Raw genomic sequence first — 12382 nt, 5'->3', positions numbered from 1 at the left:
TTCTTAATATTTTTCTATTTCAGAAAGGAGTTGGTAGTATTAATACAACACTGATTTTACTTTACCTTCCAAATTTCCCATTTCTCCTAAAGAGTAGATAGGATAGAGAATGTGGACCTGAAATAGTCCTGCCTGGAGCATGTTTGTATCCATCCTTCAAGGTGGAGGATGGGTGAAGAGGGAAGGCCAGACCGGGTACAGCTGGGCAGCAGCATTTGGGATCCAGCAGATTCAGACTTTGGATTCATTTTTCTCGGTTGCATGGATATTTCGGGTGAACCTGTAATTGGGCCTCATTCACCTGGGTTGTACCCTCAAACTCTCCACTTCCTGGTGGGTGGAGTTCAGCCACGAGGCCCAAGCCTGCTCCCTTAAGCCCATTTGGCCACTGTCTCTGATGCTGAACTTTGTCAGAAACACGCAGAGGCTGCCACCACTGCCGGTAAAAACCTCTGAAGCGGATGTGTTTTCCCTCTGGACACCTCTGCCATTTAAAGCCCACTTCACTGCTTTCCAAGACAGGTGAAGGCTTGTGGGCAGTCTGGGCTAATGAGGAGGGACGCTGGATCCCACCTTAGGGATCCCAAGTTAATCTCTGTCTGAAAGTCAGGCCTTCTCTTAGCCGAGAGCTCCTTGTGGGTGATGGCCTGCTGCTCACGTTCGTTCAGGCCCCCAGACTTCCTAGAGTGGGGTGGCTTATAGGCAGTGCCTGCCATTAGCCCTGTGCCGTCTCATCTGTAACAGTGCCCAGGCTGTCTGCTTTTCCTTCTAGGCACTTCCTGGGGTTAGTTCACCCCACCAGAACAACATGCAAATGAGGCAGGTTTCTCTAAGATAATCAGTCCTGGTCATTCCAGGGTGAATCCAAAGAGAATCTGGGCTGGTGCCTCCCAGTGCACCCTCACTGACCCATACCAGAATGTGCCAAGGGCACCTTGAATTTTCCAAGACAAATGGTGGATCTTAAGGGGAGTATGTTATCCTCTTGTGAGGAATGTACTTTAAAATGTGCACAACTGAGGAAGCAGAGCTTATGGAAGACTAAGACCCCGTTCTGGCCAAACTTAAAAGGACGATTTTGACTGCTGCTTGCTGTCCCATGCGAGACATTTAACCCGCAGACCTTATAGGTGTTGGTAATCTTATTTGGGAACTTGGCTTTCATAGCAAGAATTGATTACTTACCAAGTACCCTAATTCAAGAAGAGTTGCTCCCTGCCTCCATTTGATTTTTTTTTTTTTTTTTTTAATCTGGTCCTGAACAGTTAGTCATCCTTCTTTAAGCGTACAAGTTCATCTTTAAGCTCTGTTTCTGGTGTTGCTCTCCTTTACCTAAAAGGATTTTGAATCATTTGTGTGATTAAGGAAATACTGTCTGAGGCCTTTTTTTTTTTTTTTTTGTATTCACGTATGACACCAGAGCTGCAAAATAGGAACTAAGCATGGTAACAATGCTGGCCCCGAGGTGGCCAAGTCTGCATGCTCTCTTCCGGGCCTGCCGCCAAGAGGAGAGCTAGCTGCTGATGGAAGCGCGGCGTGCTTCTTCTAAAACCTCCTTATTTGGGGCTTCTCCCCAGAGACAGGGAAGAAAATCCAGGGGGAGGCATCAGCCTTGGAAGCCGGCACCATCTGCTTTCTCACGCTGATGGAAAGCATGCAGGACAGGCGTGCTTGCAGAGAACAGGCGTCTCCCATCTCCCTCGCATCTCTGGCATGTCCAGGATCACCCCGAGTCACCCCCAGATAAGAGGCAGCAAAGATAGCTCGGTGACCGGCAGTGCAGAGTGGTAACTGGCCGATGGTGAATCTCTTCGAAACTTCACTTTTCTGACTCAGCCAGGGCTTTGTTCCTGTCTTGCAGCTGTCTGGACATTTAGCCAGTCAGATCATTTTTAGTATGTAATCACCTGACATGCTAAGTGTCTGTGTGTGCCCTGAGACGCAAGGATGGCCATCTGACCTCGCCCTGTCCTTGTCTAGGAAACACGCTGGAGAAGAAGGGTGGCAAGGAGTTCGTGGAAGCTGTTCTGGAACTCCGGAAAAAGAACGGGCCCTTGGAAGTAGCCGGAGGTGAGGTGGGGAGGCACTGTGCTGATCTGGGCGTCGTGCATGCTGCCTTAGGGAAACGGTTTTACAGGACGACTCAGAATTCAGAGGTGCGTGGCTATCTCTGAGACCGGAGGCAGAAGAAAGCCTGTTAGACTTTTATCACATACAAATTGTCAGGGGAACTTAAGGGTTGTGGAAATTGCCTTTCCAAGTTTTTTCTTCATTACTTAAAATAGCTTCTAAGTGTTTGATGTCTAGCCCTCAAATTTTAAGCAGTTACAGAAGCCAAGTTCGGCAAATCTAAGAGCTGAGAAGTATAGATAGGGATACTGAGCCATCTGCAAAATTGCTGATGAGAGATGCAAATGAATCATTTTCATTCAGCCATCTGTGTTTTTCATGGGAGAAATGTAAATACACATCTCTCATTTGCCAATTACACCTTTCCTGATAAGAGGGGTGTAACAAGATGACTTGAAATGTGATGTGAGGAGAATTTACTGCTAAGAACTAGAGGCAGGGCACTTCTTACTGATGCCAGCCTGGATTTGGGGATTTTAGGTGGACACAGGGTTTCCCGAGCACCTGGGAGTCTGAACAGTGGGTGAGGCTGGCTCACCCCACCAGCTATGTGAGGACAGGCCACTCCCTTCCTCCCCTTTGGGCTCCAGTTTTCTCTTCTTACTAGATGGTTCCCAATTCTGTCTTTCCAATCCTGTTTGTTTTTAAAATGAATCTTAATGTGGGCATCAACAGTTACTATGTGACAGCCACACAACCTTCTCTGAGGGTACCCCAGGCCTTACCTCTCTTTCCCCAGTGACTAACGCACAAACTCCCATCCTGGGCTAGTCACGGGTCCTGGAGGGGATAAGAGGGTGGCATTGCCTTTGACCTCTGCTCTGCCAGTTCTGTTTTGCCTGCAAAGGGCATGGCATTGCAGAGAGTTGGTGGGGGCACAGTTACCGAGCTCTTCCAGGGAGTTCCCCGCTGGAACCGCCCACACTGAACAGGGAGGACACACACAGCATAAACTACCCAGCCAGGGGCTCCTGGCCTTTCCTCAGGCCCTTACTGGCACCTCTCTCTGTGCCAGCCCAGGGTCCTTCCTGTTGGTACTCCAGTTAAAGCCCATTTGGTGACCCTCAGCAGGAGGTGTGATAAGAGGTGGCCCTGATGCTGCCACACACCAAACTTGTCTGGTGACACCAGAGCCACAGCTGGTACAAACCCGTTAGACTTAGCACAGCTAAAGATATGTTTGCCTGTTTCAAAAGCAAGAACACATTTCGTTCTTGATTTTAAGATCTATTTTAGAAAATGTTTTAAAATATTTTTTAAGTAGAAAGGAAATAATAGAACATATCCCTGTTCCGCTGTCCAAAGATAATCACTGCTAACACATTTCTTGTCTTTTCAATGCATAGTTTAGCAGTTACTTCTCACGTGGACATCCAGGTGAATTAAGCCCCCCAGTCTCAAGCCCACAGTTCTTGAACCAGTCAGCAAGCAGAGCCAGGACTCAAAATCAGACTTGTGACTCTGGGATCAGAGCAGTTGCTACTGCAGCATGAGACACCTCCCATAAATCACTCTTCTCCAGGTTCTCCTAGCGACAGAATATACCCGTTAACAGCCCAGACCCCTTGGAGAGCGCTGATGGTGTTCGTCACAAAGTGGGTTTAGAAAACACTTGGTCAAAAAAGTTTGGGTGTCTTACTGGAGCAGTGGGTGGAGACATTAGTGTGCTCCTGCATAGAGGTCTCCCAGGCAGCACTCACCAGACCCATTGGTTCCAGAACCACCACCTTTACATTGCAACTTTTGGGACAGGAATCCTGGAACATGCTCTGGGAGACATGGGCTGGCCTGTTATATATTTCCTGGTAGGAGCAGACCCAAGACCAGTGTCTTCAGATCTGACAAGAGGCAGAGAATGAGAACAAGTCTGGAAAGGCAGGTCTGCTATGGAGATCTGTAGTTGGAAAAAGGCTCCTCTTCTAGGAGAGGAAAATAGTTCCATCCTAAAAGCACTGTCCAGTTAAGTCTGTCAAAACTAACAGGATCGGTTAGTCAGGGAGAAGAACAGGGCAGCAGACATGCTATCTGGGTTACTTTCCCAGGAGGTTTGTTCCGAACTGTGTCAGAGATTTATAGATATCGGTACATCATAATTAAATGCACATTAATCCACTTGAGGACAGGGCGGTTGGAGACCCCCGAAAGGCGATTAATTGGAGGCTACAAACATTCTGACACATTTGGTCAAGTTAGATGGTTATGGCTCGGCCTTCTGGGAGGCTAGGGAGAGGGTTTACTGTGACCTTGGCTAAAGTTCCTGGTGGCCACGCGTCCTAACGCCAACTTTCCAGGGGTGGGGGTTGGCTTGGCGTCCCCCCACCCCACCCCGCCACCGAGGGAGGAGACTGCAGGACAAGCAGTTTCCGGCTCGAGCTTCCGTGGGAATCACAAGGCAGCAGGCAGCTGCAGCCCTCCTGGACCAGGTGGTCAGGGGCCCCGGGCAGACGTGCTGGAGCTGGAGAGCCGGCCTGGGCTCCTAGGGGCACCTAGCACACGTGCTACTGCAGGGGGACCCAGCTCACTGCTTCTGTCTTGTCCCCTCCAGCCGCTGTCAGCGCAGGCCATGGCCTGCCCGCCAAGTTTGTGATCCACTGTAACAGTCCCGTCTGGGGTGCAGACAAGTGTGAGGAACTTCTGGAAAAGACAGTGAAGAACTGCTTGGCCCTGGCGGATGACAAGAAGCTGAAGTCCATCGCCTTTCCATCCATCGGCAGCGGCAGGTAAGGGCCCACGGCCTGTCCCCCTGCGTATGCGGCCCATGCTTGCAGGGAGCTCCGACTGTGCCCATGGTCGGCTAAGGCTACTTTCAAGCACTTGCCTTTGTTGAGGAGACCGGAAGCTCGAAATCGGGAAGAACATAGACATTAAGTAATTGTGAGGGACAGTTGAAGAGATGTAGGGAGACAGGAAGCCTGAGGAGAGAATCAGACTTGAGCCGTGACAGCAGATGTCATCACAGAAGGTGACCCTCGAAGGACACTAAGACCTTAGGTGGGTGGGGAGGCGTGAATGCAGGGATACTGAGCGGGAGAGCCCCTCCCAGACCCAGCCCATATAGCTGTGTTACAGTTCTGTCCCCGAACCCCAGCATCCTCTGGGCACAGCCCGCTGCCCCTTATCTTTGTATTCCCAAGCATCCTCCACCTTCCCAAAACCTGCTTGCTCTCCCTGTGCCTCACTGCCCTGCTGCTGAGGTGGAGCTGAGTGGGCAGATACGTGAGCGTGAAATAGGGCTGGGCCTCCCCCACCTCCCAGCCCTGAAATCTCCCCAGGGAGACTCACGGAGGCTGTGGGGAGCAGCACAACTGCCCCTAAGACAGACACACCACCCAGAGGGCCCGCACTGGAAGGGTGTAGTCCTTGAGCCGCTGATGAGGCAGACAGGGTTCAGCCACAACCCCCAACCACCCCCGCTCCCGGGTGGTGCACCCCCAGATGCCAGCACACAGCCCATCAGGTCCTGCCTGTCAGGGCAGCCCTGGGCTCGGGCTCGGGCCTGGCTAACCAGCTGCGTGATGGCATGCAAATTAACCCCCCCCTCTGAATCCAGCCCCCACCCCCCCTCTGAATCCAGCCCCCTACTCTGTAAAATAGATGTGACCGTGCCCCCACGCAGCCTCTCAGGACTGCTCGGAAATTAAAGGAGCTCTCCAAAGGGAGCATGCTTTGAGAACTCTGCCACGATGAAGATATGAGAGCTGCCTCTGAGGCTGTGTCTCACTGCCTGCCACATCTCCACGGTCCTCCCTACCAAGGGTCTGAGCAGCAGGCCTCTGGAAGGCTCGCCATCTGGATGGGGCACGGAAGCAAAGGGAAACTGGCCTTCAGAGCTGCCGCAGCCCCGGACTCTGTATCATCCCTGGGGCTTCCCATGGAGATCGGGAGCCTTCCAGGGTCTCTGCCATCAGTCCCTCCCAGTTCCCGAGGAAGGCGGGCTGTGCGGTGGCAACACAGGTCCCAGCACACTGACGTCCCGTGACACCGCAGGCTGCATCGCCCTCCTGGGAGAGCCTGAGTCACAGTCCTCAGCACTATTCCGTGTGTGTATAGAAAGCTGCTCTTCTCAAAGCACTTCTCTTCCAAACCCATGAGGAGGACAGAGAGTGGATTTTGCTGTTTTTATCTTGGGCAGGCCTTGTAATTCGCTTCCCTGAACAGTGCCATCACTGAGGGTCCCACACCCCAAGTGCCAGGGACAGAGCTAGTCTGGGCGGAATTCCTGTCACATCTGCTCAAGCAGAGCTTAGTCGCTGTACCCAGAAGGCCTTGCTTACAGGCAGACAGGCACTGTGCCCCAGGGCTTCCTGTGGGCCAGGGCAGTCACACGTGACTGGTGGACCCACCAGAGGACCTGATGTGGGAAAAGATCTTCCTCTGGAGCCTCTGTCACTGCCTGCCTCCATCTGGGACAGAAGGAGCATTCCTCTGCAGTCCCTCCTGGAGGTGAGCTGTGGGCGCCGCACCTCCCCTCTCTTCCCCTCCTGGCCTTGGCCCTGGCCCTGCAGTTCCGGGCAGCCGAGGCCTCCCAGACCAGGTGCTCCTTTGTGTGAGGGCCCCTCGGTCCTCTGCACTGACAGTGGGCTCTCTTCTGGGACTTACTAGCACAAAGAAGCTGGTGTCGGGGGAGGGGCCCTGAGCAGAGGACAGGTGAACACGCACACGGCCCCCAGCCTCGCGTTCCCACACTCACTCCGCCCTGTGCCGAGCTCTGCAGGGACATCCAGAGCTGACACGATTGTTGTTCTGGACTGCCATCTATGTTTCCCGTCACCATACATCTTCATTCCGTTCGCTTCTGCCAAAAGCATCTGTTGAGCATCATTTTAAAAGTCAATACCATTTAAATGCCTGTTGAAAGCAGAGCTGACAGAGCTAGAGCATCTAACAAACAGCCTTTTTCAGTCGGCTCTAAGAGCACCTGGCGAAGACGAGCATCCTTCATAAGCTGGTCAGCAAGCACCCAGCAGGTTAAACTTTCCCAGGAACTGTGGAGAGGTGTATAGGTGCCCGATTCAGTCCCAGAGTCAATTCAAGACCTTTTTTTTTTTTTTTTTTTTTTTTTTTTTTTACAAAGTGCTTTTGGCTCTGAGCATAATTAGCTAACTTCCTGCTTCTCCCACCTTCCCAGCCCCCCACCTCCCATGGAAGTTCTGTTCTTCAGCACTGCGCTGCTGTGTGACCTTTGGTAAATGAATCACCCTCTCTGTCCCTGGCCTGCCTTATCAGCTAGCGAGGCTAAGGGACTGCCCTTCCTCACACACGGTTCTGAGGCTCAGTTAATTAGTGTTTCGGAGGCACTTTGATCTACTCTGATGAAAGGTGCTTCCGAGGAGAGAAGCAATAGGAGCCTTTATTGGAGGTAATAATTTCATGCTTTTTCATATGACTAGTGGGAAATTTTTAATTGAAGCGTAAAAGTCATGCCCATAAAAGAGCATCTGTTATTACAAACTTATTTACATTTTTCACGGAGTAAGAAGTTTTAAAAAATAATCAGTTGAAAGCTTTTAAGAGGGCGGAATGCCAAAGTCAAGCACATGTGCATAGCCACCCAGCCCCACATCTGTCGGGCAGACCTTGCCCCACAGAGCCGTGTAAACAGCTGCCCTCTCTTTCATGAGCAAAGACTGGGATTATACCAGAGCCGGCCAGTAAATCACAGTGGGGTTTAGGAGGGGAAATAAAACAGCTTGTTTGTGGCATCCAGTGTCTCTGGCATAAAAGTCATGTTGGAATTAAAACAATATAAATGCAAAACATGTTGGTAAAGAGCTGTGGGATCACTTTCTCTCAGCTGAGGCCCGGCATCTTGGGCATGTGGACGATGACCACAGCCCTACAACTCCCTTCCTCCAGCCCATCGGCCCCCAAGACTGGGGGCCAATCTTAAAGCCCACTGGAGGCAAATGAGACCCGGGGTGTAACCCTGGCCTCGGGAAACCACCTCTGGCATCCGGACCTCCTGTCCTTGGGCATCCTGGTCACAATATTGATGGATACCCCACTCCCTCCGCTCTGTTTGACATTAGGGGACGACCCCTCTCCGGAGAGGCAGTACTTGGGGACTAGCTAGTTTGGGGCTTTGATTAAACTCTCCTTAGATTTATGAGCCTAAAAGGAAAGCCAGTTTGTTTTCTTGAAGCTACCACTTGTGGGTATTCATTGAGTCCCAGGCACTATGCTAATCCCTTCGTCTGCAGTATCTCACAACCCCACAAAGTGAGCAGCACTATTAATCCCACTCAAAGGCAAAGACACAGAAGCTTAGAGGGGTCAAGTCACTCACCAGAGGTCACACGGCGTGTACTTGGTAGAGCCAGAATTTGCTCAGAGGTCCTTGGCCTCAGTGCTCTCGGTATTAGGCACACGGAACCCCTGCCTCCTGTCCCCTTTGGTCAACAGACCCACCTCCGAGCATCCTGCCAGAGGATCACCCCACTGCCTCTGCACTCTCTGTGTGAGTGGATTCTAGAGAACCTTGGAAACACCTCTTGGAATTCCCTGACCTGCCCAGGCAGAGCTGTCAGCCTCCCTACCCCCTCGGTGTGGGCCTCAGAAGACAAATATAAAGGACAGAGACAAACTGAATTGGGGAGAATTACTTATTAACCCAAAACACGTGAGCCCTGGAGTGAGAGAAGGTAAGAGGCCTCTGTAGGGTTGTGCTGCCCCGGCCTCTCTCTAGCTTTGGAGGCATTGGGCCCATCACCATCCCCTTCTGAATTTTAGCTTCACCCTCTTCTAACCCACTGCTCTCAGCTCAGGGCCTTGATAGCCTCCCCTTTACCTCTGGATGGGGTAGTCTCTGGCTGGGCAGTTACTCAAAGCCAGACAGAACACAGGAACGCCCAGGAGCACAGTGTGCGGGAAACCTAATCCCAGCAGAGGAGGGTCCACATGGGGTGACAGACATTTTGCCCACGTCACCCAGGCTGCCAAGACGCCCTGCCCTGTCCATCTCCCAAACAGCCCAGACCATTAGACAGGTGGCCTGGTCCAGCAAAAAGAAAAGCAGAGTCCATCTAGAATCTGCTTTAATTCCTAGTTAGCCTTCAGGGTCAGGCTCCTAAACTTGCTCCTCCAGAGGATCCATCCGCGCTTTCCAACCCCCAGGACGCAGCCTCTCCTCACGGCAATCTCCGGGTCCCTGATCAGCCGGCTCAGCACAGCCCCCGGCCTGGAGTCCTTAGCATCTGCCCTGTCCCGCCCTGGAGGCTGAGCTCACCAGGAGCAGGGATGAGGAGGGGCCCAGCACAGCTGGAGGGAGCAAATCCTCTTCTGTGTTGTGGCCCTGTGAACGCACGTCTCTGCCATCAGATGGGACAGTGGACAAGCGACCAATGTGTACAGCCCCCGGCCATCACTGAGCAGGTGACCCAGGAGGGCACCAGGTGGGAGGTAGCCCATGGAGTCCCCTTGCAACAGCCAGGGAAACTGAGGTCTAAGACACTTGGGAAAGGCTGTTGCAGACACAGCTGGAGCGACTTCAGGGGGAAGCTCAGACACCTTCTTAGTCGGGTCAAGGCAATAAAAAAGGTCTAAGTCTAAGATAAACTCCATGTGGGGTGGGAAGCGCTTGGCCGCAGGGGAACTTAAGACATTTGGCCTGAGCACAGCTGGCAGGGTCAGGAGCCGAATGGGAACAGGAGGGGCACCCATCTCATGGGGAGCCGCATCTGCATCACCACCACTGTCGTCATTGCCATCGCCAAGCAGTACCTAGTTTCCAGTGGAGAAAACTAATGCTGAGAGAGGTGAACGCCTGCTCCCGAGGGCAGCTAAGATTGAAACTGGAATCTGACTGGAGTGCAGAAGCCCTTACCTGCCCTTGCTCTAATGCACCTTGAGGAGGGGCCATCTGGTCTCATCCAGAAGGCGGACACGGTACAGCGGTAGAACAGTGACCGTCACAGAAGCAGTAAGCCTGAGCTGGGGAGGACGGCACAAAGACCTGGCCAGAAGGGCTGTGGTTATTCAACAAAAGAACCCAGCCAGCCAGCCAGGAAGCCACACGATGAGTGAGATGCGTAGGCAAGCCACTCTCAAGCTGCTCAGTACTGCACCAGGGGACCCCGACGGGGCCCCTGCCACACCGCAGCGTGCCCGTGGCCCTCCAAGAGAACGGGACATCTCAGACCCGGGCAGCAGCCCTCTGGGGCCCTGATGCTGACTTTGTCAGCACAGGGAAGCAGCAAAGATAGCAGCAGTCACCCAGTCCCAGCTATCATGGGGTCGGGTTGGGAAGGCCATTTTCCACTGTGTGGGCCTTTAGAAAGACCCTTCGAGACTACCCACTTTAGAGATGACACTGTCGATTGAGGGCTCTCTGTACAGTATTTTGTTCGATACACACAGCCTCCCCAGGTAATAAATACTTGATTACCTACCCCATTTCACCAGGTGGGGAAACAAGGCACAGAGACAGGGCCCAGACGCAAATCCCGTGTGGCTCCAGGCCACTGCGTGTGCCACAGCTGCCCCTGTTTTGAGGGTGCAGGGCCTCTGCATGTAAAGCATGCTTGTGAAAGCATCCACTTCTACATTCCATTTCATTACAAATACTTCTAACTGTGCCTACTAGAAAACATTTTTGGGACCCACCTGGAAACGTCAGGAAAGCCATCACCTCTTCCATTCCTTCCTGGCGGCTTGCGTGGTCCAGAGGGGCCATAGTCCCATGGCTGGGTCTCTCCTTTAGGCTGTGAGTGCCTCAGACAGAGGGATGGGTTTGTCAACAAGAGGTTTTCCTGGAAACAAATCATATTCACAGTTCACCCAACAGCAACCTTGAAGGACAAGGCCAGACCAGCCCAAGCTCCCTTAACAGTAGGGCATCCAGGCATGGGCTGCAGGTCTGTGACCTTTGATCCCGACCTTTCTTCCCAATGCAGGTTCTTAACCTTTGGGCCCACCCTGAGTGCGTGTAGAACAGTGGATCTCAAAGCATGGTCCCCAGGCTCACCTCATCTGATTTCCTGGGCGGAGCCTGGCAGCCTGCGTCTTGGCCGGCCCTCCGTAATCCTGACAGAGGCTAATGTTGAGAACTGTTGATGTGGAGGAACAGGAACTGATGTCCCTTCGGTCAGAGTCACACATCCCTTTTCAAGGGTCCAAGGCAGAGGCACAGAAAGCTGTGGGAGAAGGTCTGTGTCAGGGCATAGGCGCAACGCTGGGCATAGGCGGAGTGACCAGCCTGCTGCGGGTGCTCCAGGGAGGCCCTGCGGCCACACCCTGCGTCTCTGCACCGCACCACATCTCCCCTGGCTCGGGCAGAGTGGCCGCAGGGTGGCATAAGGGCAGCTCACGAAGCCCAGGCCAGGGTCAGCTCAGGCTGGGCAAACACCAGAGGAGATGGGCTGTGACCATCAGGCCACACAACAGACAGCTTGCTCTTCAGGGAAGTTCCACAGGCCCTCACCTCAGCCCAGCTCACCTGCGACGTGCAGGAGGGCACCCTTAGTGGGGGAGCTTGGGGCTGGTGGAGCGTGGTCTCGGGCTTCCAGTGCAGAGGCAACTCTTTGCAGTTCTCTCAGCCTCCGCCTAGCCAGGTCGTGCCCACAGGCCGAGCTCTGCCTGGGGCAGCGGCCCTCAGAGTCCCTGGCCTGAGCTCAGGCTGCTTCCAGTGGCGGGCCGGGCCCCGCTGTCCTGCCGTAGCCTCACAGCCCTGCCCACTCCCGCCTGTCTGCCCAGGGCCTGCCGCCGCCTCAGGCTTTCCTCACCAGGAACGAAATGAGTCCTTAGGGCAGCTCCTGTATTTACAGCAGGAGAATAAACACTTGCTCTTTGTGAGATGTTTAAAATGGGCCCTCATTCGCGTGACCCTGTGCCTGCCATCCACCGTGGCTGGCCTGGCCCCTGTCTCAGGAGTAGGGTTGCTTGGAGGAAGGGCGGCCCCTATAAGGGTGCGAGCTGGGTGCCCCACGACACGCTCACTGCGGAGAGGCCCTCAGAGCAGAAGGTCGGGTTCACTCCATCCAGCGCTTTCCAGCGCGTGTCTTGTTCCGGACAGTGTAGCCTTTGTGCTCCTCGACTCCTGTGAAAATAGTCAAGGCGGCTGAGCCAGGTGTTGTGAGGACAGCTTCCTCCCAGACAGAGCCTGCAGGCCCCAAGTGGGGAAGGGTACGAAGGGTATCACCTGCCACGCGGGGTCCCCACCCTCCCCACTTCCAGCACAGCCCCTCTTCCCACCACCCTCCATCCCAGCCCGCCTTTTGGTCCCCCCAACTCTGCTGGTGGTCGGAGCCCCAGGGTC

General features: G+C 53.6%; 1 protein-coding gene across 5 annotated transcripts in view; it reads left to right on the top strand.

Moving 5' to 3' along the window:
• Window positions 1-12382, top strand: part of MACROH2A1 (macroH2A.1 histone) — an 80105-nt gene that overhangs the window by 65319 nt on the left and 2404 nt on the right. For 4 of the 5 annotated variants that reach the window (XM_030869564.3, XM_030869563.3, XM_030869561.3 and 1 more), the window contains exons 7-8: window positions 1981-2070; window positions 4676-4850. In XM_030869564.3, coding sequence (XP_030725424.1) covers window positions 1981-2070; window positions 4676-4850 — 265 coding nt within the window. Of the gene's footprint in view, window positions 1-1980; window positions 2071-4675; window positions 4851-12382 lie in introns of those variants that run through there. The other variant, XM_060296237.1, reaches the window with a different exon arrangement.

The sequence above is a fragment of the Globicephala melas genome, chromosome 3 (assembly GCF_963455315.2).
Source record: "Globicephala melas chromosome 3, mGloMel1.2, whole genome shotgun sequence".
Taxonomy (NCBI): domain Eukaryota; kingdom Metazoa; phylum Chordata; class Mammalia; order Artiodactyla; family Delphinidae; genus Globicephala; species Globicephala melas.
Note: the sequence above shows the minus strand (reverse complement) of the source record. Positions and strands in the feature narration are given on the sequence as shown.